This window comes from Ovis aries, chromosome 15 (assembly GCF_016772045.2).
Source record: "Ovis aries strain OAR_USU_Benz2616 breed Rambouillet chromosome 15, ARS-UI_Ramb_v3.0, whole genome shotgun sequence".
Taxonomy (NCBI): domain Eukaryota; kingdom Metazoa; phylum Chordata; class Mammalia; order Artiodactyla; family Bovidae; genus Ovis; species Ovis aries.
Genome location: NC_056068.1, coordinates 80,666,893 through 80,693,280, shown reverse-complemented (window position 1 = coordinate 80,693,280; position 26,388 = coordinate 80,666,893). Strand labels below are relative to the sequence as shown.

General features: G+C 43.9%; 1 protein-coding gene across 12 annotated transcripts in view; it reads right to left on the bottom strand.

Annotated features, from left to right (window-relative positions):
* Positions 1-292: 292 nt before the first annotated feature.
* ZFP91 (ZFP91 zinc finger protein, atypical E3 ubiquitin ligase) overlaps positions 293-26,388 on the bottom strand; it is a 38,170-nt gene continuing 12,074 nt past the window's right edge. For 10 of the 12 annotated variants that reach the window (XM_027979808.3, XM_060400142.1, XM_060400143.1 and 7 more), the window contains 9 exons: positions 11,506-11,715; positions 11,220-11,253; positions 10,735-10,839; positions 10,083-10,217; positions 9,398-9,448; positions 8,903-8,981; positions 7,900-8,014; positions 5,424-5,523; positions 293-5,224 (listed from right to left, as the gene is read on the bottom strand). In XM_027979808.3, the coding sequence (XP_027835609.1) occupies positions 4,714-5,224; positions 5,424-5,523; positions 7,900-8,014; positions 8,903-8,981; positions 9,398-9,448; positions 10,083-10,217; positions 10,735-10,839; positions 11,220-11,253; positions 11,506-11,715 (1,340 nt within the window). In that variant the 3' untranslated portion in view covers positions 293-4,713. The remainder of the gene's footprint in view (positions 5,225-5,423; positions 5,524-7,899; positions 8,015-8,902; positions 8,982-9,397; positions 9,449-10,082; positions 10,218-10,734; positions 10,840-11,219; positions 11,254-11,505; positions 11,716-26,388) is intronic. The other 2 variants (XM_027979809.3, XM_042233584.2) reach the window with 2 other exon arrangements.

Below are 26,388 nucleotides of genomic sequence, written 5' to 3'. Positions count from 1 at the left end.
CAGCCGGCTTCCGTCCTGCAGCGTCCGCCTCCATCCCGCTCCTCCTCAGTGCCTCGTGTACTTGTTTTCAGGGCACTGTCTTGCTTTTGCACTTAGCAACAAGGTCGCTGTCACACTCTCAGGACGCCCCTGCCTAATGTGGCCTGTTTCACACACACGTACCATCAGGCCATCTTATTGCCACCCGCCCTGTGCCCCCCAGGTCCTCCTCTCTCCTTTGGCCTGGTATACGATAATATTGCTACTGTTACTGATACAGCTGCCATTCAATAAGCATCTACCCTGGGCCAGACATGGTTTAAAGCCTTTATTTGATCTTTAGAATAGTTCTACAAGATAAAGTTTTTTTCATTTTACACATGAAATGCAGGCTTAAAGAAGTTACTTCATGTGCACAAAATCCAGTACCTGGGTTCAAAATTTAAATATAGGCCTTTGATTCTACAGCTGTTTCTCCCACTGACTTTCCAATCTCATTCTTTGGCTGGTTCATATTTTGTTCAAGACACAAAGTTTACATGAAAGAGATCCTGTAAAAATACAGCACTTTCCCCTACTCCTACCCTTTGGCTCTGTGTTTAAAAATTGAATTTGCACTTGATTACAAGTCAGCTAAGGGGGCATCACTATCTTCTCAATCATGGTGCCCCCCCTTGTAGCTTCCAGGATGAGGCAGGGACTGTTTAGGCCTGTTCTCTTCCAAAGGACAGGAAACACCCAACCCTAACTTGGTAACATTTCTGGCAGTCTCACTCAAGTGACAACACGCTTTTCTTCTTTTTCCTTATCCCAGTCATACCACAGGCTTCTTAACCAAATGAAAATTCCTAACAAAATTCCTAACAGAATGAGCGGGACTGAAGCGAAGGCAGGGTTTAAGTGCTTAAAGTGTTGCTCTACCGCATGTAACTGTAGGTTCCAGGGTGATGCCAACTGGGTTAAGAGTCACATGTTTCGTCCCCAAATGAATCACAGACACTACCTGTGAATTGAAACAGATGCCTTCTCAGGGGAAAAGCCCCACAAACAACGGTCGAGGGACAGAGAGGGAAAGAAATGGGCCGGGGAGCTGCCGCAGCAGGCCTTTGGGGAAGGCAGCTGGAGCCTTTTTTTTAACTCTGTACTTTTACAGACACTGAGTTTTGTGAAGGAGCACTGACATTAAATACTATCAGGGTTTTGTCATCATCAGAGTGAAATTAACCCCATAGCTTCCTTTACTATATTAAGATGGCCACCTTTTCCAGACAGTTGAAACATGGAAAGGATTTCAAGTTTTGCCATATGATCAGAATGGTGTCTCAGTATTAGAAATCAAGAACTAAACAGAGTCAAAAGCTAACGACCTGATTCGCGACAAGTGCAAACAACAGTTTCTGCCACATAACTTGTTCTGAGGGCACTTGGTTTTCTCACTGAGCATATCAATTATTTCACCCCAGCGTAACTATAACTCAGTACAACCAAGGAAGACCAGTAGCTTCCATGAAGACAATTTTTATTATTCTTCTTTACATTTTATTTTGGATATGCCTTAGCTAGATTAAGAGAAAACAAGGATTTGAAAAGCAGAGTATCCCTTTTATTATAGTTTCTTTTTACATAAGCTTTTCGACCTAGATTCAGGTCTCTCTCCCATCAGAGGAGAAGGGTCCTGCACATTACAACAGGCAAAAAAGGCTTTTAGGAAATAAAATATTTTAAATTGATTCGTTACAATTTTTCAATTTTCTTGAGTACATTGGAAGGTGGGAGAAAGGCAGGAGGGAAAGATGGTGCTTCAAACAGCCTGACCGTAATAACCTTAGTGAGGTTTAGTACACTCTATATTTTTCTCCAAACAGGTTCTAAGGAGGTTCAAGTGCTCTATGTGGATGCTTTTCCATACATTAATGTATCTATTTTCACTCCCAGTCATCCTGGCCAGTGTTTATCTAAATTCTCTGAAACATATTAAGTCTCAATTATGCAAAATAACCCCGGGCAACCACAAATAAGGGGGAAAGCGCACCTCGGAGAAACAACACCTGTTTCAAGTACGTTTCCAAAATTCAGAACCGCTGATTAAAGATGAATATGCTGTGGGAAGAAGGTATTAAAAATGTACCAGAATTTGATTAAGAGTAGGAAACAGAGAATTTTAAGACTGAGTTCCTTAGAAGGATGGTGACGTAAACGTCTGAGGAGCAGAAAGTTAAAGGAAGAGAAACTGGTGACAGCTCACTCAGAGCCACTCTCTCCTTTGCTGGCATCCCCTTCTCAGAAGGAAGCAAACTGAGCCCATGAAAAATACCTGAAAATTCACCGCAGCCTGCTACAATAACTCACTGAAGCAAATTACAGGCAAATGGCAGCTGTGAAGAGTGACAAGGGGAGTTTCAAATCAGGAGAACCGATGAGCTGCTCTGGGTGGGGAGGAGTGTGATAAAGGGAAAAAAACATTTTCCCTCTGTCTCCAAGTTCTCTTTTAGAAATGCAGTTTGCTTTTGTGTAGGTGGCTAAAACATTCGATGACTAAGCGCTGCAAATGTAATTCACGGAGACCAAGGATAAGGTCAACGTGATGATGGCAAGAAGCGGCGGCTACAGACGCCGGCTAGTGAACCAACGGGCTTAGACGGGAAAGGAACTTCGCTGTAGACCTGTCCGATTAATCTTACAGTGGTTTCTCATCTACTCGACCCGAGAGTCAACCCCAAGCCCTCACTGTGGTCAGGAAAGCACACTCCACACCCTCCCCCCCTTACTCCTCTCTGCCCGGCCCTGGAGGCGACAGCAAAGCCTCCCCACGGGACACAGACAGCAGCGTCTGAGACGGTCACTGCAGACGCTTCCCTCCCTAACCCACGCACACCGGTGGGTGTAGAGCAAGCTTCTTTCAGAGATGGCATTTTGTTACCCTTCTTTTTAGGGGGGGAAAAATCAGAGAGAAAACTGATAAACTTTGTAGTTTTAGTGTTTGTGAAAAACAAGCTGTTCCTTATTCTGTTCTCAGCAAAGCTTCATTCTTTCCAACAGCCGTTATACATCTCTAACAAACAATGAACAGGGCAAGCCTTTAATTTCAGTTTCTGAGGTATGTAGGATAGAAACTGCCCTTCCGGTTCTCTAAAAATGAGCCAAAATGGGTCTTTAGTCTTCTGGACGTTATGAAGTTGTACAAAACTGTCTCTCTCCCGTGGACAGTAGTAAGCGATCCACCCCATGGAAGTCCCTATCTCAAGGGCAACGGTAATTCCTGGAATCTCAGGTGGAAGCCAAAGCATCATACAGACTACTAACTGTGCTGAAGACTTCCTTCTTCTGAAGTGTTCTTACAAGGGAAACAGAACAGAACAATTTCCTTTGACTTAAAACCATCTAACTCAGATGATTCCTTTTCTGACGGCAGTGCCCTTCACCAAATGGGAGCTGAGACGAACCCACGATGAAACAAAGCAAAGACAGAGGGGCCAGAGTTGGGCTGACAGGGGGGTGTGTACAGAGAAACGATAGGGACAAAGAAGAACTCTCAAGAGAAAACCTTCATCTGTAGTTCAGACCCTGAATAACCTCCCTCCTCCCCTCAAAATTCCTGAACCGCGATGCTCTGCAAGCTCGAAGCGTGCTAGTTACCACACCCCACCGTCCTTCCCTGAAGAGGCTTCCAGAAAAGCACTGTAGTGATTCTGTCGGTGCTGAGGACCAGCTTTTTGCAAAGGCCACTGGAGCGCTATGATTTCAGGGGCTGGCTGTGCTTCTTCAACCCTCTATCTTGCCTTCTACAAGTACCTCTTATGCAAAGGACCCCACATCAGAATAATGTAATCTTGCCCAGCCCCACAAAATATAGCAACAAAGACAAAAAAAAAAAAAAAAAAAAGAAAGAAATCAGACTTTCCATTAATAAATAAGGAATCTCAGGTTCCACAACACAAAAACACACATGTTCAAAGTGCAAATTTCTGTCATTAGTCTGGGACTTCTCACCGATAGAGCCCTGTCTATGGTCGGAGACCATGTGGCGGGCGGCCCCTCCTTGCCAGGAGCCTGCTTGCGAGCGAGTGAGCACCATTGAGAACCTTATGGAGGGGCTGGGGGGCACGGCGAGGAAGACGGAGAAGGCCAAGAGGAGGGAGGTGGTCCCCACGCAGCCTGCCTTCCTTCCTTCACCTGGAGAGAGTGGAGGGAGAGGGGGTGAGAGATGTGCGCTGTTTTAACAGCTCACCCTGCTCAGGGGCCTTAAAGTGCCAAGTCAAGCTGCCAGCCTCCAGAGATTAGAAGTATATGATACTTGGAAGATACATGTGCTGCAAGGGTTGACGCCAGGACCACGGGGCAGCGGGAGAGGAGGAGGAGGGAATCGAGAGGATATCAATATATCATTAAGAGTTAAAAGCTGATCCAGAGCACACTGAAGCTACGGGGTGAAAGGGGGGGATCTGCTGATGAGCAGGAAGTCTGCCTGGGTGGAAGTGAGTTTAGAAAGAACCCTTCCTTTAAGAGCTGTTGCAGCGGCTTCTTTGTCGAGCTTTCTGGGAAAGGCAACGTCAATTTTATGGAGGGGGTGACAGAGGGAGAAGAGGGGCTGTGTGTGTGTGTGCTGTGACCCAATGGAAAGAGCAGGCCCTTCAGTTATTTCACTAGATTTTAAATGCTTTAAATTTTTTTTTTTGTCCTTTTTGTCTTTTAAATACAAAGTCTGAGCCGTCCCAGCGCCCGGTCCGCCCCTGGCTATGGCCCCGCTGAGTCCGAGTCTTCGATCAGGACCTCTGCGGTAGCACCGAGGATGTCCGAGTTCATGACCAGCCCGTCCGCGCCCGTGCCGCCCCCGCCGCCCACGAAGAGCTTGCCGTCGGTCACCAGGCTCACCCGCTCGGGCCCGCCACAGAAGGCCTTGGACACGCCCTCGGCTTCCAGCAGCAGGCACTCTCCGGGGGCGGGGTTGCCCAGGGGCTCGGGAAGCAGTGGCAGGCCCTGGCCGCCGGCGGGCGGGCTGAGGGCCTCGGGGCTGGTGCCCAGGATGTCTGTGCTGGTGATGAGCGCGCCGGCGTTGGCGGCCAGGGCCTCGGCGATCAGCACCTCGGGGTGGCTCTTCGCTTTGTGCGCCACCACGCTGTCCTTCTTCTCAAACTTCTTGCCGCAGATGCTGCAGGAGAACTGGTAGAAGGCGTCTGCGTCGTGCTTCTTCATGTGCCAGTTAAGGGACGCCTTCTGCCGGCACGTGAACCCGCAGATCTCGCACCTGAGAGCGAGGCAGCAAACGGCCCATCAGAGAGAGAAGCGCCCTCTCATCCCGGGCCGGGGCCGCACGGACAATGACTCAGCCATCCAGGCAGGTCCCTAGGCATCGCCCCCCAGCCCACGCCCGCTCTCACCCAGGGAACACCACGCGCCACGAGAGGGGCTTCCTCCGGCGGGGCGCGCCCGGGGCGAGTACTCACTGGAGCGGCTTCTCGCCCGTGTGGATCATCCGGTGCACCGCCAGGTTGTGGGAGCTCTTGAAGGCTCGAGCACAGTATTCGCAGATGTAATCTCTCTGGTCTGAGAAAAACAATGTGATTAGTTACTGCTCCATTTGGAATCCCTCTTACGTATTTGTTCCTAGCTTACAAAAAGCAAGCAGACAATCAGGCAGGTGCATTCAGAGTCAAGGCAACATGGAGCATCAGCACCCTGGATAAACGAAACTTAAAAACAGACGGCGGGAGGGGATTCCCTGGCAATCCAGTGGGTTAATGTCTTGGCCAAGTGCAGTTCCTGGTGGGGCAACTGAAATCCCACACAGACTGCACAGCACACTCAAAAAAGAAAAGTATCATTTTCATCTTTTTTTTTTTCAGTCTAGCCATTCGTTAACATAAGAATGTGTTTACAGTAACAAAAATAAAAAACACAGCTAGAGAGAAATATGAGAATGTGAATCCTAATCTCAGTTTTACCAGTAAGTCACATGCAGGATAAACTGCTTAGCAAGTAAACAATTATATTTCTCACAGCTTTTATTCTTAAAACAGCTTTTTCACAGATTGTGAGAGCTGAATGGTTACCTACAAAGAAGCTGGCGTTCAACAACAGCATTAAAGAAAGAATTTGACATTACGTAAAGAAAACGGATCCATACTCAAAGTGGTACTCATATCTTCTGTTTCAGATTTTTAAAAAAAAATGTTACCCAAGATAAACAATTTAAACTTCTCTCAAAAAATCCTACGGGGCAAGGAGCACTGGACTTATTTTCTTCTTTATCAACTGGTTGGGGATAAAGTGGACAAACAGACGCCCAACGTCTACTTGCTGGACAAATGGCCACTACACTCTTTGTACGCCTTTCACTTAAAATGACCAGAAGCAGTCACAGTGAAAACACAAGAGGCAAACAACATCCAATGTAATCCTACCCTCCATCCCAAACAGTTCTAAAAGTGACTGTGGGAGAAGAGCCACGTCTCTCCCACCTGAACGCACGGAGGCGGCACCTGGGGCTCCAGGGGATGCAGAGGTGGACTCAGCAGGTCGAGGCGGGGCCTGGGGTGCGCCACCTCTAGCAGGGGCTCAGGACGCCAGGTCTGTCCGTCTGCATTCCTCATGAACAGTAGGGTCTGGAACGCACACTCCCAACCCAGGGACAGAGCTTACCATCTCTCAGGTCTGGGCCACGTTCCCAGCTCCACGGGAGCATGACGAACCCATGTGGAGCGTTTCACATACTTAAGGAAATTATATTTTCAAAGGAAGCCAATTCACACTCATTTGGAAGAGTAAAATTCTCCAACACTGACATCATAAAATGGTATTAACTACATACAAATATTTGGAAAGGATTTAATTTCTAAAACAGTGTCTGTCATAGTCGGCTTATAAATTCTAGCTAAAGTAGTCTAAACTGGCTGTCAGAAATTATTTTCTATGAACGAAACAGTTTAACAGGGAGAAGGGCAGAGGAACAGCCGCTCCTTTAGAGAAACAGTGGGGATGGTATCCTCACTGAAGAGGCAGAGCAGGAGGCAAGGCCTGCAGCCTGTGGAGCATGGAGACCTCAGGTTACACCCCAGTGCTGGGCCCACCAGGTGCCCGGCTCTGTGCAGTAGCCAGCACCGCACACGCCGCCCCGTTTCCTCCTTATAATGACGCAGCGTTGCTGGAATCATCACTAAGCTTACCCAGCCCAATCTGTTCCTATCAGCTGCACTGCACCGAACTGTCGAGTGGCTGAAAGTGAACGCTGTCTGAACGCCTTTGACAACATGCGTCACAAAGGCACTCAATTCCTCTTTTCCAGCCAACAGCTCCTGTAGGAGGCTGCATGTGCGCGCAGTTGCTCAGCAGCGTCCAACTCCTCACGACCGCACAGACTGTAGTCTGCCAGGCTCCTCTGTCCCTAAGATTTTCCAGGACAAGAGCACTGGGATGGGTTGCCAACGCCTCCTCCAGGGGACCTTCCTGACCCAGAAACTGAACCCACGTCTCCTGTGCCTCCTGCACTGGCAGGTGCACTCTTCACCACTGAGCCACTCGGGACGCCTCACAGGAGGTCGCGTGTGGATTCAATAGCTAGCCTTTGTGATTCCAATAGCAGCAGAAGTCTTGGGAGATTGTTAGTAGGCAATATGAACTATAAGCAAGCCTCCTTACCATTAGGGCTTTCCCTACATACTCCTCATTTTCAGTCCAGGCAGTTACTACAAGTATCTATCTAACTGAAGCAGAATTAGAAACCACCCCCAAAATTATTATTATTATTTTTTGCTAAAAACTAGCTATGTAACCACTGGCGAGTTCCCTAATGCTGCCCAGCTTCTCGTTTATTGGCTGTAAAACAAAGAGTACTATAAACAAACCTGGTAATGCTGGATGGATAGGTTAGAAAAAATATTGTCACCAATCTACACACTTAACAGGGCATTTCTAAGAAAGTACCTGTATGATGTTTGGCATGTCGGAGAAGCTGCTTCTGGAGCCTGAAGAGTCGTCCACAGGAGGGATGGGGACATACATATTTCTTCTTCAGCAAATGCTGGTATTTAATGTGGTGCTGAAACAGTAAAACAAAGTGAAGAGAGAGAGAAAAATAACGGCTTCCAGAAAGCTTAGCTCATTCCTTTGCAAAGTCAAAAGTATTGAAGGAAAACCAAGTCCTCTATCCGTGAACAGGGAGCACCGTCATAGAGCGCTTCAGTGCCTGGCTCTGGCGCTCACTCGCTTGCGACCGCAGAAGACACACTGCCAACACCGCGAGCTCCAGTCCCCACGTGTGGAAGGAGGTGACGACAACCACGTCAGTGTTGTGGGAACAGAAGTCGGGTACTGCACAGCGCCATGTGCAGCGAATGGCACATGGCCAGAGAGCCACAGCCATCATTAGAGCAGGAGCAGAAGCAGGGAGCAAGGCCCTGGTCGTATGTCACACTTGCTACTCAAGATCAAACACTTCTTTAGCTTTAGTAATTAATATTTCCTGTCTTCTGCCAGACCTAAATACAAGCTGTATCCTTATTCATTAAAAAAACTCACTTAAAATAAAAACCTCAAACTAAAAATTTATTCAAAATAGTAATCAAGAAATCTTACATTTTAGTTGTTAGCCTTATTCTTTAATAATAGACACTAAAAACAGAACCTGTTTAACTGTGTCTTGGTGTGTTATCACACAATCATCTATTGTATCAGGCGCAGTTACACCATGAGAAACACTGGAATACCCCAAGATTCCAAGGAAACATTTACGTTCAGGTTCTCAATCACTTAAAACAACAACAAAAGCCCAACTGAAGTCATTTGATGTTTTAAATGACTGTTGTTGACACTGCACAGTAATGATGAAGCCTGCACCAGTCCACAAACCAGAAAGTCTCAGTGAGCATGGGAACTAGTAACGGGAAGCGCCTTGCGAGTCCGCCTCCTCTGGAACAGCCCCACTGACCTGCAGGTAGCGCGGGTGAGCAAGGACGGTCCCGCAGCCTTCCATCTCACAGCGCACGTACTGGATGGGGGGCTTCTTTCTAGTGACAGCACAGAAGGGAAAAGTCAGCAACAGCAGGGAGGCAGTATGCACACTGGCCTCTCACTCCGACTGCACTATAGGGGATAGCTGTTCTATAGTACAAAGAATTAAAATCTTGCACAGAATTTATGTTAGAAGTAATCAGAAACTACCAAATGTTTAATTTTTTAAAAAGAGCACAAAATAAACCAGTAACTCCACCAAAGGCAAAGAAGTGTTAAATTTTTTAGAAACTTTAAGATCCTGCAATGGAAGTTAAAGCATAGTAGCTCTGCATCAAGGACACCAATGAAGCTGCTTCTGTGAAACTCTTAACTAGTCATTCCCACAGGATAATCCTAAGGGCTTACCGTATGAGTGAAGGGCCCAGTGCCAGCAAGAAGGCACAACCCTGCAGGACTATAACTCACTCACCTCCTTTTGGGTAATCGTGGGCTTTTGTCATCTTTCCGCCTTCTTCCTCTCCTGTAATTAAAGAACAGCTTAACTGTCCACATAGTCCAGACTGAAGCCTATACGTTAAAGATTAACTGAGGACATACACTCAAGATCGAACAGCTGGTGGCAAAAACAACGGATAACCCACAACACATAAAGCCAAAGACAAATCCTGCAAAACCAAAGACTTCACTCTGAAGCCACTTTACCTATAAATGAGGCCGCACCAAAGTTAACTGAAAAAGTAGAGGAAATTAGCCTATTATCTAACAGCCCTAAGAATACAAAGGATACTCTCCTTGTAACAGACAAAAAAGCCTACACACTTAAAAACAGCTATCTCTGCAACAGGAACTAACTGCTAGGCACGAGCTTTTACCTGATCAAAGTCATTACACCATGCGCCTTATTTGCCATACTTTTTTTTTGCTCTCTTTACTTCCCTCTCTGCGTCCCTACAGCCACTGACCTACTATACTCAATGGAACATCTTTAAGTACTGCCGTGAATGAAACTTTTCAAGCTGCTGAGGAAAGTCTTTCCAATCACACTGTCAGCTGCTTGAGACAGCAATATGTGTATGTCAACACTCCTACCCTTTTCCCCCTGGTGACCTGGAAATCTGCTAAGCCTCCATTTTCAGGAGTAACTGCCTACTCACTTCCTAGGAGGCTCCTCGCCTTCCCTGATTTCATTCTCTTCTTCTTTCACCTCTACCTCGACTTCCACTTTTATTTCCTTCTTCTCTTTCTCTTCTTTCACCTTCCCTGATTTTCTCCGTGGCTTTGGGGTTTCCCTGCAAATATAAACACATTTCAACACTGGCATCGAGCAAAGGACTCTTTCAAGAACATCTGTGAGAGAAGGGTAAAGCCTAGAGTTATCGCTAATTTATTATAAAATTATGCTCCTTGGGATACGAAATGTGGTTTCTAGACACTATTCGTCATATGGACAGTAACCATACATCTATTTAAAGCCAGTGAGATGAGCCCCACCCCCAAGCTAACAAAGCCTTAGAATCAAATCTCACTATAGATGTAAAGAAAAACAAAAGTAAAAATATTCTAAGTGTTCCGGCAACTCATGACATCTTAAAACAGGCAGATGTCATTATAATTTGAATATGAGCCAAACAGAGTCCCGCAGATGGAAGGGCGCTGTGGCAGGGAGCGACAGGGTGGTGCCAGGCCTGCCGACAGCGCGGAGCCACTCCTTTAAAGATTAAGTCCATATCCACTAGTTTGGCAACAAGGTGAAAGAAAAGCAAAAATGCTTTCCTAACATTTTCCACCAACAAACCCGAGACATGCCTTTCTAAGTGGGGTTTGTAGGTCTCATCTCTTGGATCATCTTTAAATGGTATTTCTTCTTCACTGATCAACATCTCTTCTTCCTCCTCCTCTTCCTCATCACTGCTAAAAAGAAGCCAACAGAGATTAGAAATCCTAGCTGTTATAAACCATACCTGACTGATTTTATTCAGCAATTTACTTAGACACAGCGAACGATTCACAGTGTTACCTAGGATTTCCCTTCTAATGATCTAGCTGGACTGCAACCTAGCTCTTTCCCCCAAAGAGTAATAACTGGAACCAAAAAGACAAAAATCCTAGACATATTCTCATTTCATTAAATACAGGCAAGGCAAAGATGGCTCAGTGCCACTAAGAGTTTAAAAACAACTGACTCCATTATTTCAAGTAGAAAACCTCTGAGTCATGAGATCTGACTGACTGGTCTTCATCCCCTTTACGTCCCCAAGGGTTTAAATATGAAATATTGCAAAGTTTCTTACCTAATGCCACCTGGAGACTGATGCTCTTCTGCATCTAGAAAAGGTATAAAACAGAACTTTTGGTATGAAGGTATAGATATTTTCTCTCTGCAGCCAAGAGAATCAAACCAAATTAGGTTTAGAGTCATTATACAAATGGAGAATTCTTTGTAAACTATCAAAAAGGATCCTTCCTATAACACCACATGTGACCCTAAAAGTCAGGCTGTTCTGGTAAATGTTCAACATGACATAAAAATCAATAGGCAACTGGTGATTAAATAACCACACTCTGCTGGCACTGTACCATAATCAAGCTGATCTGTGTTTGGCTCTGACTTGCAGATGAGCTGCAGGGAACCAGTCTTGGACCGAGAGCTGCGGGTGTTCTCCGCGTCGCGATGCCGAGAGACGGATGTGCGGCTGCTGCCGCGCCAGCCCCGGCTAGGCCGAGCTGCTGCCGCGGGAGGTTCCTGAGCTAGGGGAGACTCTTCCTCCTCTTTCTCTTCCTTGGGATCTAGAGGAAAACATATATCATTCTTTTAGAGTTTACAGTTGACCGATAGTCATTTCTGTGTATCTCTGACGATAACACCCACCCCCCACCACCTGTGGACATAATTTTACTGATATAATAGAAGCAAGATGAGGGGAAAATCTGATAAAAACTTATCCTTACTGTCATCAGTCTAAAGAAACAGCTTTGTAGGTTGCAAAGCAGCAATTTTATATTTATAGTTTATATATATACTAAAAAATAAAATGCTAAGAGAAATATACCTAAGATCTAACCTTTTGTTCTATATTTTAATCGTTAGATCTAAGACATGAGAGTGGTCCCCAAAAGATGACCAGATCTACAGAAGCATGAGCAAGAAGAAGCATACTTCTAGATGATTTAATAATCAAACAATGTTGCACTAGGTCTGTCTAGTCAAGGCTATGGTTTTTCCTGTGGTCTTGTATGTATGTGAGAGTTGGACTGTGAAAAAAGCTGAGTGCCGAAGAAATGATGCTTTTGAACTGTGGTGTTGGAGAAGACTCTTGAGAGTCCCTTGGACTGCAAGGAAATCCAACCAGTCCATTCTGAAGGAGATCAGCCCTGGGATTTCTTTGGAAGGAATGATGCTGAAGCCGAAACTCCAGTACTTTGGCCACCTCACGCGAAGAGTTGACTCACTGGAAAAGACTCTGACGCTGGGAGGGATTGGGGGCAGGAGGAGAAGGGGACGACCGAGGATGAGACGGCTGGATGGCATCACGGACTCGATGGACGTGAGTCTGAGTGAACTCCGGGAGATGGTGATGGACAGGGAGGCCTGGCGTGCTGCAATTCATGGGGTCGCAAAGAGTCGGACACGACTGAGTGACTGAACTGCACTGAAGAGTGCAAAAGAGCAATTCCATCAAGAGGAATTCCTTTGTATCTATTCAATTTTACTTAGTATATTAAAAATAAGCCTATTTTGACCATGGAAGATCCTTTCAATAATCTCAGAATGGAAAAGTCCTTTCTAAGAACAGCACAGGATTTTAGGTCTTAAGACTGATACATCCAACTTTATAAACATAAAAAGTTTTCAGCATGGCAAATTCCACTATAATCCAAGTCTAACGGCCCAATAGAAAGATAGCAACTCAGTAAAAATGGTTTTCAAACGTGTGAACAAACAAAAACAATGACAGCAAAGCTCAATCCACTCCTAACAAGAGAGACTCCAATGAAACCGACAGTGCCAGGATAGTGTTCCCTTAGAGCATTGGCAGCAATCGGGACGCCTGCCAGCACACTGTACTGGCAATGTTGTAGGAAAACAGAAACTCTTGATAGAGATTAACATGTGGAGGTCAGTAAAACCTTTCTATAATGGACAATTTGGCAATATCTATCAAAATTTTAAGTACATATACCTTTCCCAGTAAGTTCAACTACTAGGAATTAATCCTACAAAACTAAGATCACACTTATAAAACGCACATCCATATGTCTAAATATTATACATGTGTATATATACATAGTATAAATCTACCTATCTACATACCAATCTATATATATCACAACACTTCTGTACAGATTAAAAGAAACATAAATACTCGCCGCCTTCCAGGGAAGATCTAAAAGCACTTCCAGGAACTCCGCCTCACAGTATCTGCCCTATGAAGAGAAACTGGCACGTGGAGGCTCACTGCAGCATGTTTAAAATAAAAAGCAGAAACAATGTAACTTTCCATATTTAAGGGAAAGTGTTTATTAAAAAAAGATACGAAAAATTAGCTTCCTTTACTGCAGAACAAGGTGGTGACTGGCAGTTGTTTCAGTTTTAAGTACACTGGTTTGAAAATTTTATGAGACCATATTAAAGTAATGAAATAAAATTCATTTGAAATGCAGAGATGAATAGCAGTGGGAACTTCAACTTGTTCAAGATCACAAAATTATTTAAGTAGGCCTAAAATTAAAAATCCTGTCTCGGGCTAGTAATCAAGGACTTTTACATCTAGGTCACCACCGCTTTTAGGAAAATTTCTTCAAAGGGAGGAACTCAAAACCCTTTATAAAGTACTGCAACATTAAATAATAAAGAGAAAATTAAAATTATTTCTTTTACTCAAACTAGCTACACTAATGTGGGCTTGAAACCTATTCCATAACCTCCTATACTCAATAAAGCTCTTCTCTACTTCATGATGAAAGGATATGCCCACAGCTTCTCAAACTGTGGGTATTATCCACAGGACAAATGATGGTAATCTGATGAGAACTGCTATCTTTACAAATAAAGCACAGCAGCCTGTTTTATTGAGCAACTCACACATCACCTAAAACTCCATAATTTTTTAAAAGAACATTGTCAGAGTGACGACAACAAAAATGTCCCTCATCAGAAAGGTGCACACACACCACGGGCACCAGAATCACCGCTGTAAGAACTCTGCGGTACAGTCACAGGTTCTCAACCACCAAGTACACCCCGAAGCAAGAAACAAGGTGCACAAGCCACGTAAGGACATCTGTAGATCACAAGCTGAGCACAAGCAAAGAGCCTCAAGGCAGACCACAGAAGACAAAGAGCATGCTCAGACAGCTAAAGGAAATCTCACGAAACTAAAGGAGATCGGATGACGGCTCAACAAATAGAAAATATGCCAACAAACAGATAGCAAATATATAACGGAATCAAATTCTGGGGCTAAAAAGCATAATATCTGAAATGAAAAATTCATTAGATGGTTTCATTAAACAGCAGATTGAGAAAGGAGACACATTAGCAAACTTAGATAGGTCAACTGAGAGCATCCACTCTGAAACAGGAAAAACTTAAGATAGGTCAACTGAGAGAGAGCATCCACTCTGAAGAACAGAAAGAAATGAAAAATTAACAGAGACTAAGAGATCAGTGGCGGACCACTAAAACAAATCAACAAAGTCCCAGAAGGAGAGCACAGAAGGGAGCACAAAGAATCTGTTCAGTTCAGTCGCTCAATTGTGTCCTACTTGTGACCCCATGGACCGCAGCACGCCGGGCCTCCCTGTCCATGACCATCTCCCAGGGTTTACCCAAACTCATGTCCATCGAGTTGGTGATGCCATCCAACCATTTCATCCTCTGTCATCCCCTTCTCCTCCTGCCCTCAATCTTTCCCAGCACCAGGGACTTTTCAAATGAGTCAGCTCTTCCCATCAGGTGGCCAAAGTACTGGAGTTTCAGCTTCAACATCAGTCCTTCCAATGAACACTCAGGACTGATCTCCTTTAGGATAGACTGGTTGGATCTCCTTGCAGTCCAAGGGCTTCTCAAGAGTCTTCTCCAACACAATTCAAAATCATCAATTCTTCGGCACTCAGCTTTATGGTCCAACTATCACATCCTACATGACTGTTGGAAAAACCATAGCTTTTACTAGAAAAACCATAGCTTTGAGTAGATGAACCTTTGCTGGCAAAATAATGTTTCTGCTTTTTAATACGGTGTCTAGGTTGGTCATAACTTTTCTTCCAAGAAGTAAGAGTCAAAATTTTAATTTCACGGCTGCAATTACCATCTGCAGTGATTATGGAGCCCAAGAAAATGAAGTCTGTCACTGTTTCCATTGCTTCCCAACTATTAACCATGAAGCAATGGGACCTGATGTCATGGTCTTAGATTTTTAAACTTTGAGTTTTAAGCCAGCCTTTTCCCTCTCCTCTTTAACTTTTCACCAAGGCTCTTTAGTTCCTCTTCCCTTTCTACCTTAAGGGCAGTGTCATCTGCATATCTGAGGCTACTGATATTTCCTGATTATCTTGATTTCCTACAATCTTGACTCCAGCTTGGGTTTCCTCCAGCCCTGCATTTCACATAATGTACTCTACAGAGTGCTTCCACTGCAGATTAGTGGGTTCAATCCCTGCTGGGGGAGTCCTGAAAGATGATGCTGTGAAAGTGCTGCACTCAATATGCCAGCAAATTTGGAAAACTCAGCAGTGGCCACAGGACTGGAAAAGGTCAGTTTTCATTCCAATCCCAAAAAAAGGCAATGCCAAAGAATGCTCAAACTACCGCACAATTGCACTCATCTCACACGCTAGTAAAGTAATGCTCAAAATTCTCCAAGCCAGGCTTCAGCAATACATGAACCGTGAACTCCCTGATATTCAAGCTGGTTTTAGAAAAGGCAGAGGAACCAGAGATGAAATTGCCAACATCCCGCTGGATCATGGAAAAAGTAAGAGAATTCCAGAAAAACATCTATTTCTGCTTTGACTATGCCAAAGCCTTTGACTGTGGATCACATCAAACTGTGGAAAATTCTGAAAGAGATGGGAATACCAGACCACCTGACCTGCCTCTTGAGAAATCTGCATGCAGGCCAGGAAGCAACAGTTAAAACTGGACATGGAACAACAGACTGGTTCCAAATAGGAAAAGGAGTACGTCAAGGCTGTATACTGTCACCCTGCTTATTTAACTTCTATGCAGAGTCCATCATGAGAAACGCTGGACTGGAAGAAACACAAGCTGGAATCAAGATTGCCGGGAGAAATATCAATCACCTCAGATATGCAGATGACACCACCCTTATGGCAGAAAGTGAAGAGGAACTAAAAAGCCTCTTGATGAAAGTGAAAGAGGAGAGTGAAAAATTTGGCTTAAAGCTCAACATTCAGAACATGAAGATCATGGCATCCGGTCCCATCACTTCATGGGAAATAGATGGGAAACAGTGCAAACAGTGTCAGACTTTATTATTTGGGGCTCCAAAATCACTGCAGATGGTGACTGCAGCCACGAAATTAAAAGACGCTTACTCCTTGGAAGAAAAGTTATGACCAAGCTAGATAGCATATTCAAAAGCAGAGGCATTACTTTGCCAACTAAGGTCCGTCTAGTCAAGGCTATAATTTTTCCCGTGGTCATGTACGGATGTGAGAGTTGGACTGTGAAAAAGGCTGAGCACCGAAGAATCGATGCTTTTGAACTGTGGTGTTGGAGAAGACTCTTGAGAGTCCCTTGGACTGCAAGGAGATCCAACCAGTCCATTCTAAAGGAGATCAGCCCTGGGATTTCTTTGGAAGGAATGATGTTAAAGCTGAAACTCCAGTACTTGGCCATCTCATGCGAAGAGCTGACTCACTGGAAAAGACTGATGCTGGGAGGGATTGGGGGCAGGAGGAGAAGGGGACGACAGAGGATGAGATGGCTGGATGGCATCACCGACTCGATGGACATGAGTTCTGAGTGAACTCCAGGAGTTGGTGATGGACAGGGAGGCCTGGCGTGCTGCGATTCATGGGGTTGCAAAGAGTCGGACACGACTGAGGGACTGAACTGAACTAAACTCTACACGGAAGTTAAATAAGCAGGGTGACAATATACAGCCTTGAGGTACTCCTTTCCCAATTTGGAACCAGTCCATTGTTCCCTGTCCAGTTCTAACCTTTGCTTCTTGACCTGCATACAGATTTCTCAGGAGGCAGGTAAGGTGGGCTGGAATTCCCATCTCTCTAAGAATTTTCTTCAGTTTGTTGTGATCCACACAGTCAGAGGTTTTGGCGTAGTCAATAAAGCAGATGTTTTTCTGGAAGTCTCTTGTTTTTTCTATGATCCAGCAGATGCTGGCAATCTGATCTGTTTCCTCTGTCTTTTCTAAATCCAGCTTGAGCATCTGGAAGTTCTTGGTTCACATACTGCTGAAACCTTGCTTGGAGAATTTTGAGCTTTACTAGCGTGTGAGATGAGCGCAATTGGACAGTAGTTTGAACATTCTTTGACACTGCACTGGAATGGAAATTGACCTTTTCCAGTCCTATGGGCACTGCTGAGTTTTTCCAAATTTTCTGGCATATTGAGTGCAACACTTTAACAGTATCTTTTAGGATTTTAAGTAACTTAGCTGGAATACCATCACCTCCACTAGCTTTGTTCAGTGATGCCCATTTGACTTTGAATTCCAGGATGTCTGGCTCTAGGTGAGTGATCACACTATCGTGATTGTCTGGGTCATTAAGATGGTTTTTGGTATGGTTTTTCTGTGTATTCTTGCCACCTCTTCTTAATATCTTCTGCTTCTGTTAGGTCCATACTATTTCTGTCCTTTATTGTGCTCAGATTTGCGTGAAATGTTCCCTTGGTAACTCCAATTTTCTTGAAGAGCTCTCCAGTCTTTCCCATTCGGTTGTTTTCCTCTATTCTTTGCATTGGTCACTGAGGAAGGCTTTCTTCTCTCTCCTTGCTATTCTCTGGAACTCCGTGTTCAGATGGGTGTATCTTTCCTTTTCTTCTTTGCCTTTTGTTTCTCTTTTTTCTCAGCTATTTGTTAAGGCCTCCTCTGATGACCATTTTGCCTTTTTTGAATTTCTTTTTCTTGGAGATGGTCTTGATCACCGCCTCTTATAATGTCACAAACCTCCATCCACAGTCCTTCAGGCACTCTATCAGGTCTAGTCCCTTGACTCTGTGTCTCACTTCCACTGTGTAATCATGAGGGATTTGACTTAGGTCATACCTGAATGGTCTAGCGGTTTTCTCTACTTTCTTCAATTTAAGTCTGAATTTGGCAGTAAGGAGTTCATGATCTGAGCCATAGTCAGCTCCCAGTCTTGTTTTTGCTGACTATATGGAGGTTCTCCATCTTTAGCTGCAGAGAATAAAATCAATCTGATTTCAATGTTGACCATCTGGTGATGTCCATGTGTAGAATCTTCTCTTGTGCTGTCGGAAGAGGGTGTTTGCTATGACCAGGGCATTTTCTTGGCAAAACTGTTACCCTTTGCCCTGTTTCACTTTATAGTCTTAGGCCAAACTTGCCTGTTACTCCAGGGATCTCGACTTCCTACTTTTACATTCCACTCCCCTATAATGAAAAGGACATCTTTTTTTGGTGTTGGTTCTAGAAGGTCTTGTAGGTCATCACAGAACCATTCAACCTCATCTTTTCTGCATTACTGATCAGAGCATAGACTTGGATTACTGTGATACTGAATCATTTGCCTTGGAAACGAACAGAGATCATTCTGTGGTTTTTGAGATTGCACCTAAGTATTGCATTTCGGGCTCTTTCCTTTTCTATGACGGCTACTCTATTTCTTCAAAGGGATTCCTGCCCACAGTAGTAGATGTAACGGTCATCTGAGTTAACTTCCCCCACTCCAGTCCATTTCAGTTCACTGATTCCTAGAATGCCGACATTTACTCTCGCCATCATCTCCTGCTGACCACTTCCCATTTGCCTTGATTCATGGACCTCACATTACAGGTTCCTATGCAATATCATTCTTTACAGCATCAGACTTGACGTCCATCACCAGTCAGATCTACCACTGGGTGCTGTTTTCCCTTTGGCTCCGTCTCCTCACTTCCTGGAGCTCTTTCTCCACTCTTCTCCGGCAGTGTATCTGGCACCTACCAACCAGGAGAGTTCATGTTTCAGCGTCATATTTTTTCCCTTTTCATGCTGTTCATGGGGTTCTCAAGGTAGGATGCTGAAGTGATCTGCCATTCCCTTCACCAGTGGACCATGTTTTGTCAAACTCTCTACCATAACCCGTCCGTGTTAGGTGGCCTTACATGGCATGGCTCATAGTTTCATTGAGTCAGACTGATCATGTGGTCAGTTTGGTTAGTTTTCTGTAACTGTAGCAGAAACAATACTCGGAGAAACAAAAGGCAAAACACCCCCACCAATTCTGAGACACGAATCCACACAAACAAGCAGCTCCATGACCCTGCTTCCAAACAATCTTACATTCACAGGTTCTCAACACCTTTTGAGAGCCAACAATCCAATCAACAGAAAACAGCTCTACAAGTATCAGACAAAACAGACTTCAAGTCAAAAGCTGCTGTGAGAACACAAAGTGAGACAGTGTATATTAGAAGTCAGTCAAAACGATGTAAGAATTATAAATCTATACATATGTCATACATGAAGTAAAAACGACAGATCTGAAGGGGAAAATAGGTATTACTCAAATCAGTGAGAGACTTCAATATCTTACTTTCAGTAACGGATAAAATGACTACTCAGAAACTCAAACAGGAAATAGAGGACCTGCACAACAGTATTTAAAATAATTAAAACAGGAAAAAAAAACATATACAAAAACAGCAGAATATACAATTTTCTCAAGTACACTCAGAAGATTATCCAGAAAAGACCATTTATTAGGCCAGTTAAGATATTTAAAAAGACTGAGTGAATTCCCTGGTGGTCAGTGGTTACAACCCTTAACTTCCATCGCAGGGGGCATGCAATAGCACCCGCCCAACAAAGCCCACAACATATCACAAAACATGGACTACAGCAAAAGCAGCAGTCAGAGTGGCATAAGTGGCCAAAACACAAACACAACAACACATGTCTAATCAATAACCTAACTTTACACCAGGTCAGGAAGCAACAGTTAGAACTGGACATGGAACAACAGACTGGTTCCAAATAGGAAAAGGAACATGTCAAGGCTGTATATTGTCAGCCTGCTTATTTAACTTATATGCAGAGTACATCAGGAGAAACGCTGGGCTGGAGGAAGCACAAGCTGGAGTCAAGATTGTAGCAAACCAAGATAATCAGGAAATATGCAGATGACACCATCCTTATGGCAGAAAATGAAGAACTAAAGAGCCTCTGGATGAAAGTGGAAGAGGAGAATGAAAAAGTTGGCTTAAAGCTCAACATTTGGAAAACAAAGATCATGGCATCTGGTCCTATGACTTAGCTCTGGGGTTTTGATAAATGTCCTTTACCAGGCAGAGGAAGTTCCTACTGTGTGTTATCTTGAAAGTTTGTTGATTTTGTCAAATGCTTTTAAACTACATCAATTAGGATTGATTTTTGTGTGCTGAACCACCCTCCTGATCCTGGAACCACTTGGTCATCGTTTTAATGTGCTGCACTCTCTAGATATGCTAAAATAGATTGGGAAACAGTGGCTGACTTTATTTTGGGGGGCTCCAAAAACATGGCAGATGGTGATTGCAGCCATGAAATTAAAAGACGCTTACTTCTTGGAAGCAGTTATGACCACCCTAGACAGCATATTAAAAAGCAGAGAGGTTACTTTGCCAACAGTAGTCTTTCTAGTCAAGGCTATGCTTTTTCCAGTGGTCATGTATGGATGTGAGAGTTGGACTATAAAGAAACCTGACTGCAAAGAATTGATGCTTTTGAACTGTGTTGTTGGAGAAGACTCGAGAGGCCCTTGGACTGCAAGGAGATCCAACCAGTCCATTCTGAAGGAGGTCAGTCCTGAGTGTTCATTGAAGGACTGATGCTGAAGCTGAAACTCCAATACTTTCGCCACCTGATGTGAAGAGCTGACTCATCTGAAAAGACCCTGATGCTGGGAAAGATTGAAGGCGGGAGGAGAAGGGGATGACAGAGGATGAGACAGTTGGATGGCATCACCAACTCAATGGACATGGGTCTGGGTAAACTCTGGGAGCTGGTGATGGACAGGGAGGCCTGGTGGGCTGCAGTCCATGGGGTAGCAAAGAGTGGGACACAACTGAGCAACTGAACTGTTTACACCTTAAAGAAAAAAGGGGCGGGGGAAGCAAGCCAAATCCAAAACTAGCAAAACAAAGGAATAAAAAGTGGAGATAATTAAGAAAACAGTAGGACAACAGAGAAAAAGATGAAACCAAGTTAGTTGTTTGAAAAGATCAACAAAATCAACAAGCCTCTAGTTAGACCGAGGGGAAAAAAAGGAGGCTCGAACTACCAAAAATCTGAACACACTTAATAACAAGTGAAGACACTGAGTTGGTAATCAGAAATCTCCCAGTGATAAAGAAAAAAGCCTAAAAGGAACCTCCCAACTCATTCCATAAGGGCAGCATAACTCTGATATCAAAGCCAGACAAAGATACAAGAAAACTACAGACCAATGTTCCTGCAAACGAAACTCAGCAGCATGTCGAGACAGGGCAGCTCATTGAAACGATGACCGAGTGGTCCCAGGGTCAGCAGGGTGGTTCAGCACACAAAAATCAATCCCAAATGACGTCGTTTAAAGGCATTTGACAAAATCAACAAACTTTCAAGATAAGAACACACAATAGGAACTTCCTCTGCCTGGTAAAGGACATTTATCAAAACCCCAGAGCTAAGATACTTACTGGCAAAAGCTCCTTCCCTCAAATCAGAAACAAAGTAACGATGCCCTTTGCCTCCTCATCTATTTAACACTGTACTAGAAGTTTTAGCCAGAGTCTTAGGCAAGAGAAAACAGGCACAAACAGGAGAGAGTAAAGCTAAATCTATCTGCAAATGAAACGACCTTATTTCTAAAGAATCTGCAAAGAAAAACTATGAAAGGGAACAAAAGTTTAGGAGAGTTGCAGAATACAAGATCAACAGGCAAAAATTAACTGCTTAAACTATACCAGCAAGAGCAATCCAAAAAGGAGAATTAAGACGGTGATTCCACTCCACACTTACAGTTCAATCAAACAGAAACACACACTTAAATACTGCTAAAATGGCAAGACTCCCTCAAAAGATCTACAGATTAAACAGAATCCCTATCAAAAATTTCAGCTTCCTTTTTTGTAGAAATTGACAATGTGATCCTAAAATTCATATGAAAATGCAAGCAGCCTAGTTTAGTCAAAACCACCTTGAAAGTGAATCTCGAGTACGCTGTCCAATCTCAAAACTTACTACAACATGTGGGACTGGCAGCAGGGTAGGCATCCACACTGACGGCACCCTGCCGCCAGTGCAGGTGTACGCCCAGGCTCTCTGTGCGCTCTGCTCTGGCCTGTCTCTCTGGGACCACGCGGACTGTCGCCCACCAGGCTCCTCTGTCCACGCGACCGTCCCAGCAAGAACGCCCGAGTGGGATGCTTTATCCCCTCCAGGCGGTCTTCCCAAACAGGGATGGATCTAATGTGGCTCCTGCACTGCGGGGGATACTTTACTACCCAACCACCGGGAAAGCCCCCAAAACCCAAACACCTATGGTCAAATAATTTGACAAGGTTTGTGGGGAAAGAATAGCTTCTTCAACAAATTGATATACGTGCAATGAATGAAGCCGGACCCTTACCTTATACCATACACAAAGATTAACTCAAAATGGATCGGAGACCTAAGTGTGAAGAGCTAGCACTAAATGACTTAGACGTGAAGTCTACAGAATGGAAGAAAACATTTGCAAGTCCTGTATCTTACAGGAGCCTAATATCCAGAATATAAGAAAAAGTCAGTTTAACAACAACAGACAAACCATCCAATTAAAAAGTGGGCAAAGGGCTCGAACAGATATTTATCCAAAGACAAACAAATGCTCAAAAATCACACAAAAAGATGCTCACTCTAAGTCATCAGTGAAATGTAAATCACAACCACAATGAGACTACTACTTCACACACACTCCAATGCCTACAATCATAGCAACTTTACAAATGGGAAATGACAAGTGTCAGAATGTAGAGGAACTGGAACTCTGCGCACTGCTGGTGGGGATGTGAAGGGATGCAGCCATTGTGGAAAACATTTCGCAGCTCCTCAAAAAAAAGAAAAAACCAAACACAGAATTACCACTGGTTGTTGTTCAGCTGCTAAGTCATGTCCGACTTTTTGCGACCCCCAAGAACTGCGGTGCGCCAGGCTTTCCCGTCCTTCATTATCTCCCCGCTGCTGCTGCTGAGTCGCTTCAGTCGTGTCCGACACTGTGCGACCCCACAGACAGCAGCCCACCAGGATCCACTGTCCCTGGGATTCTCCAGGCAAGAACACTGGAGTGGGTTGCCATTTCCTTCTCCAATGCATGAAAGGGAAAAGTGAAAGTGAAGTCACTTATTCGTGTCCGACTCTTGGCAACCCCATGGACTGCAGCCCACCAGCCTCCTCCGTCCATGGGATTTTCCAGGCAAGAGTACTGGAGTGGGGTCCCACTGTCTTCTCCCATTATCTCCCTAAGATTGTTCAAATTCATGATCACTGAGTTGATGATGCCATCCAACCATCTCATCCTCTGGTGCTCCCTTCTCCTCTTGCCCTCAGTCTTTCCCAGCACCAGGGTCTTTTCTAATGAGTCAGCTCTTTGCATCAGGTAGCCAAAGTGCCTGTCAACTCCACTCCTACATATATACCCTCAAAGTTGGAAACAGGTATTCAAATACTCGTACGTGGATGTCTGTAACAGTCAATCCACAAATGTGCAAACCACCAAGACATCTGTCAAACACCGAACGGACAAACAAACTGCAGTATTGCTCATAAGGAGGAGTCAAGTACCTTTGGGACTGACTGATACACACTGTTATATTTAAAATAGATAACTAACAAGGACCTACTGTACAGTACAGGGAACTCTGGTCAGTACTCTGTAACCACCTAAATGCGAATGAAAGGGATACATGTATATGTATAACTGAATCACTTTGCTGTACACCTGACATGAATACAATATTGTGAAACAGTACTCCTATATAAAAAATAAAACTAAGTTAGTGTTTTTTAGAGGCTGGAAAGGGGCTGGGTGGGAAATGACTCCCTTTAATGGATACAGCGCCTCTGCAGATGGAGGTGATGTCAATGTACTAAAGGGCACTGAAGTCTATGTTTCGTGATGGTTAACTCTGTTCCATGAGTAAGGCGTCAGGCAGCCACTGCGGGTGCTGTGAATGCCACACGGTAGGACGAGGCAGAGTGGGCAAACTGAGAGCGGGGGATGCTATGAACTGAGACAGAAAGACACTGGCACTCCTGGCAGGCATGCTTCTCCCAATTCTTCTAGGTACCAAAAGATGAAACATAAAGTGAATTTTCTCAACCTGAGAGTAGCCGACAATCCTTTTAAAACAATCTAACATCAAATCCAAAAGGTGACAGCCATTTCATCACGATAAAACACTTCAACTTCTAAGTTTTGCCCTAACATGGTCTGGTCCTCCTTCAGCCTGGCGCCTCACTTTTCTAATTGAGGCTGAGAGAAATTAAACCACTTATCCAAGATTACAGAGTTAACACTGATATAGTGAACAGGGAAATGGCTGGTTAACAGGCTGGAACAAACTAGAGTGAAAGTCTCATCTCTAATTAAATATTTACATTTTTGGAGAAAAACTAACAAACCTTAAATACTCGTTAAGTGCCTAATATTTTCTCCCTTTTTCTATACTTAGTCCTCACAATCTTGCCAAATAATATTTTTTTTAATTGTTGAGGAAAACAAGTAACTGACTTTTGCAAGCTCACCTATTAAATGGTGGAGCTAAGACTGGAACCCAGGTATATCTAAGTCCAAAGTCTATATTCATTCCACTACACCACACCTATCATATAAGAAAGAAATGGGAAAGCGCCAGTCTAAGAGCTTAATGCAGATTTGAGAGCTGGTTCATTTCCACCAAGTCTCAGGTTCAACTGCCAGAAGAGCGGCTCATTTATGGAAGATACTGACCTAAGAGACCACGAGAAGAATTATTTCAAGAAAGTGAATTCTTAATCTAAAACTGCAGCAAACATTCACAGCATCATTATTCACAGTAGCTATTTAAAAAGTAGATCAAGTGATGAACAATCTGTTTAGGTCAAATGGAGTATTTTCACACAAAGGAATGAAAATATTTACACATGCTACAACATGGAGTAACCTAAAAAATTTTGTGCTAAGTGAAAGAAGTCAGACTCAAAACAGAAAACCTCACATATAAGTCTGTATACAACATGTCAGAAAAGACGTATCTACATAGACAGAATTACACACTTAAAAATGTATTTTAAACTATCGATATGTAAACTGTGCCTCAATAAAACCGTGTTAATAAAATAGGCATTGCAGCATTGAGTCATAAAGGCCAATAACTCAAACCACCCAAACGCCCATCAGTAGTAAATGGATAAACTGGGATATATTCCCAAGTGGAACAGGACACAGCAATGAAGATAAACGCCTAGAACAAATGCAACACAGAGGGGTGCCACACAGCGGGGAGCAGCAGAGGCCCCACACAGAGCTGTAACGCACTGCTCCACTTACGTAAAACTCACAACTGGCACAAGTAATCTGCGCTGTTCAAAGTAACAACAGTGGTTACACTTAGGGATGGCTGACTGTGTTCTGTTTCTTGAGCTGGGTAATGTTTACACGGCTGGGCCTGCTTTGTGGAAATGCACGATGCTGGACACTCCCGTTGAGTGTGCTTTCGTATACGTGCGGTGTATCTTAATAATTTCTTAAAAAAAAAAAAAAAAAATCACCTGTAATCTACTGCCCCCTCCCCAGGGGTTGGGGGAGAATCTGAGAAATACCAAACGTCCTCCAATCAAGTAATAGTTAAATAAACACAGAACACAGACGTGTAGCAGTCACAGTTGGAAGCCCATGCAGGAACTTGTCTCTTTCTGCTTCCTTAGAGAATCAATCCCACTGCTAAAAGACATGTTGGGATTTGAGTGTAAACTAATGGTTTTCACAGTGTAGTTTGCAAACTCCTACGGGTCCCCAATACTCTCAAGAAGTTTTCAAAGTCAAAATTTGTCACAAAAAACCTGCTGGGATTTTGATTTTGATTACACTGCAGTTACAGATCAATATGGGGAGAAATAAAACCTTAACAATGAGTCTTCAAACTCACGAACAAGGCACACCGCTCTTCATTTAGGTCTTAGTAATAACTTCCCTCAGCAGTGTGCCGTACTTTTCAGTGTATGCTTCCCATCTTCCGTCACATTTCTCCCTAAGTAATTCATACTT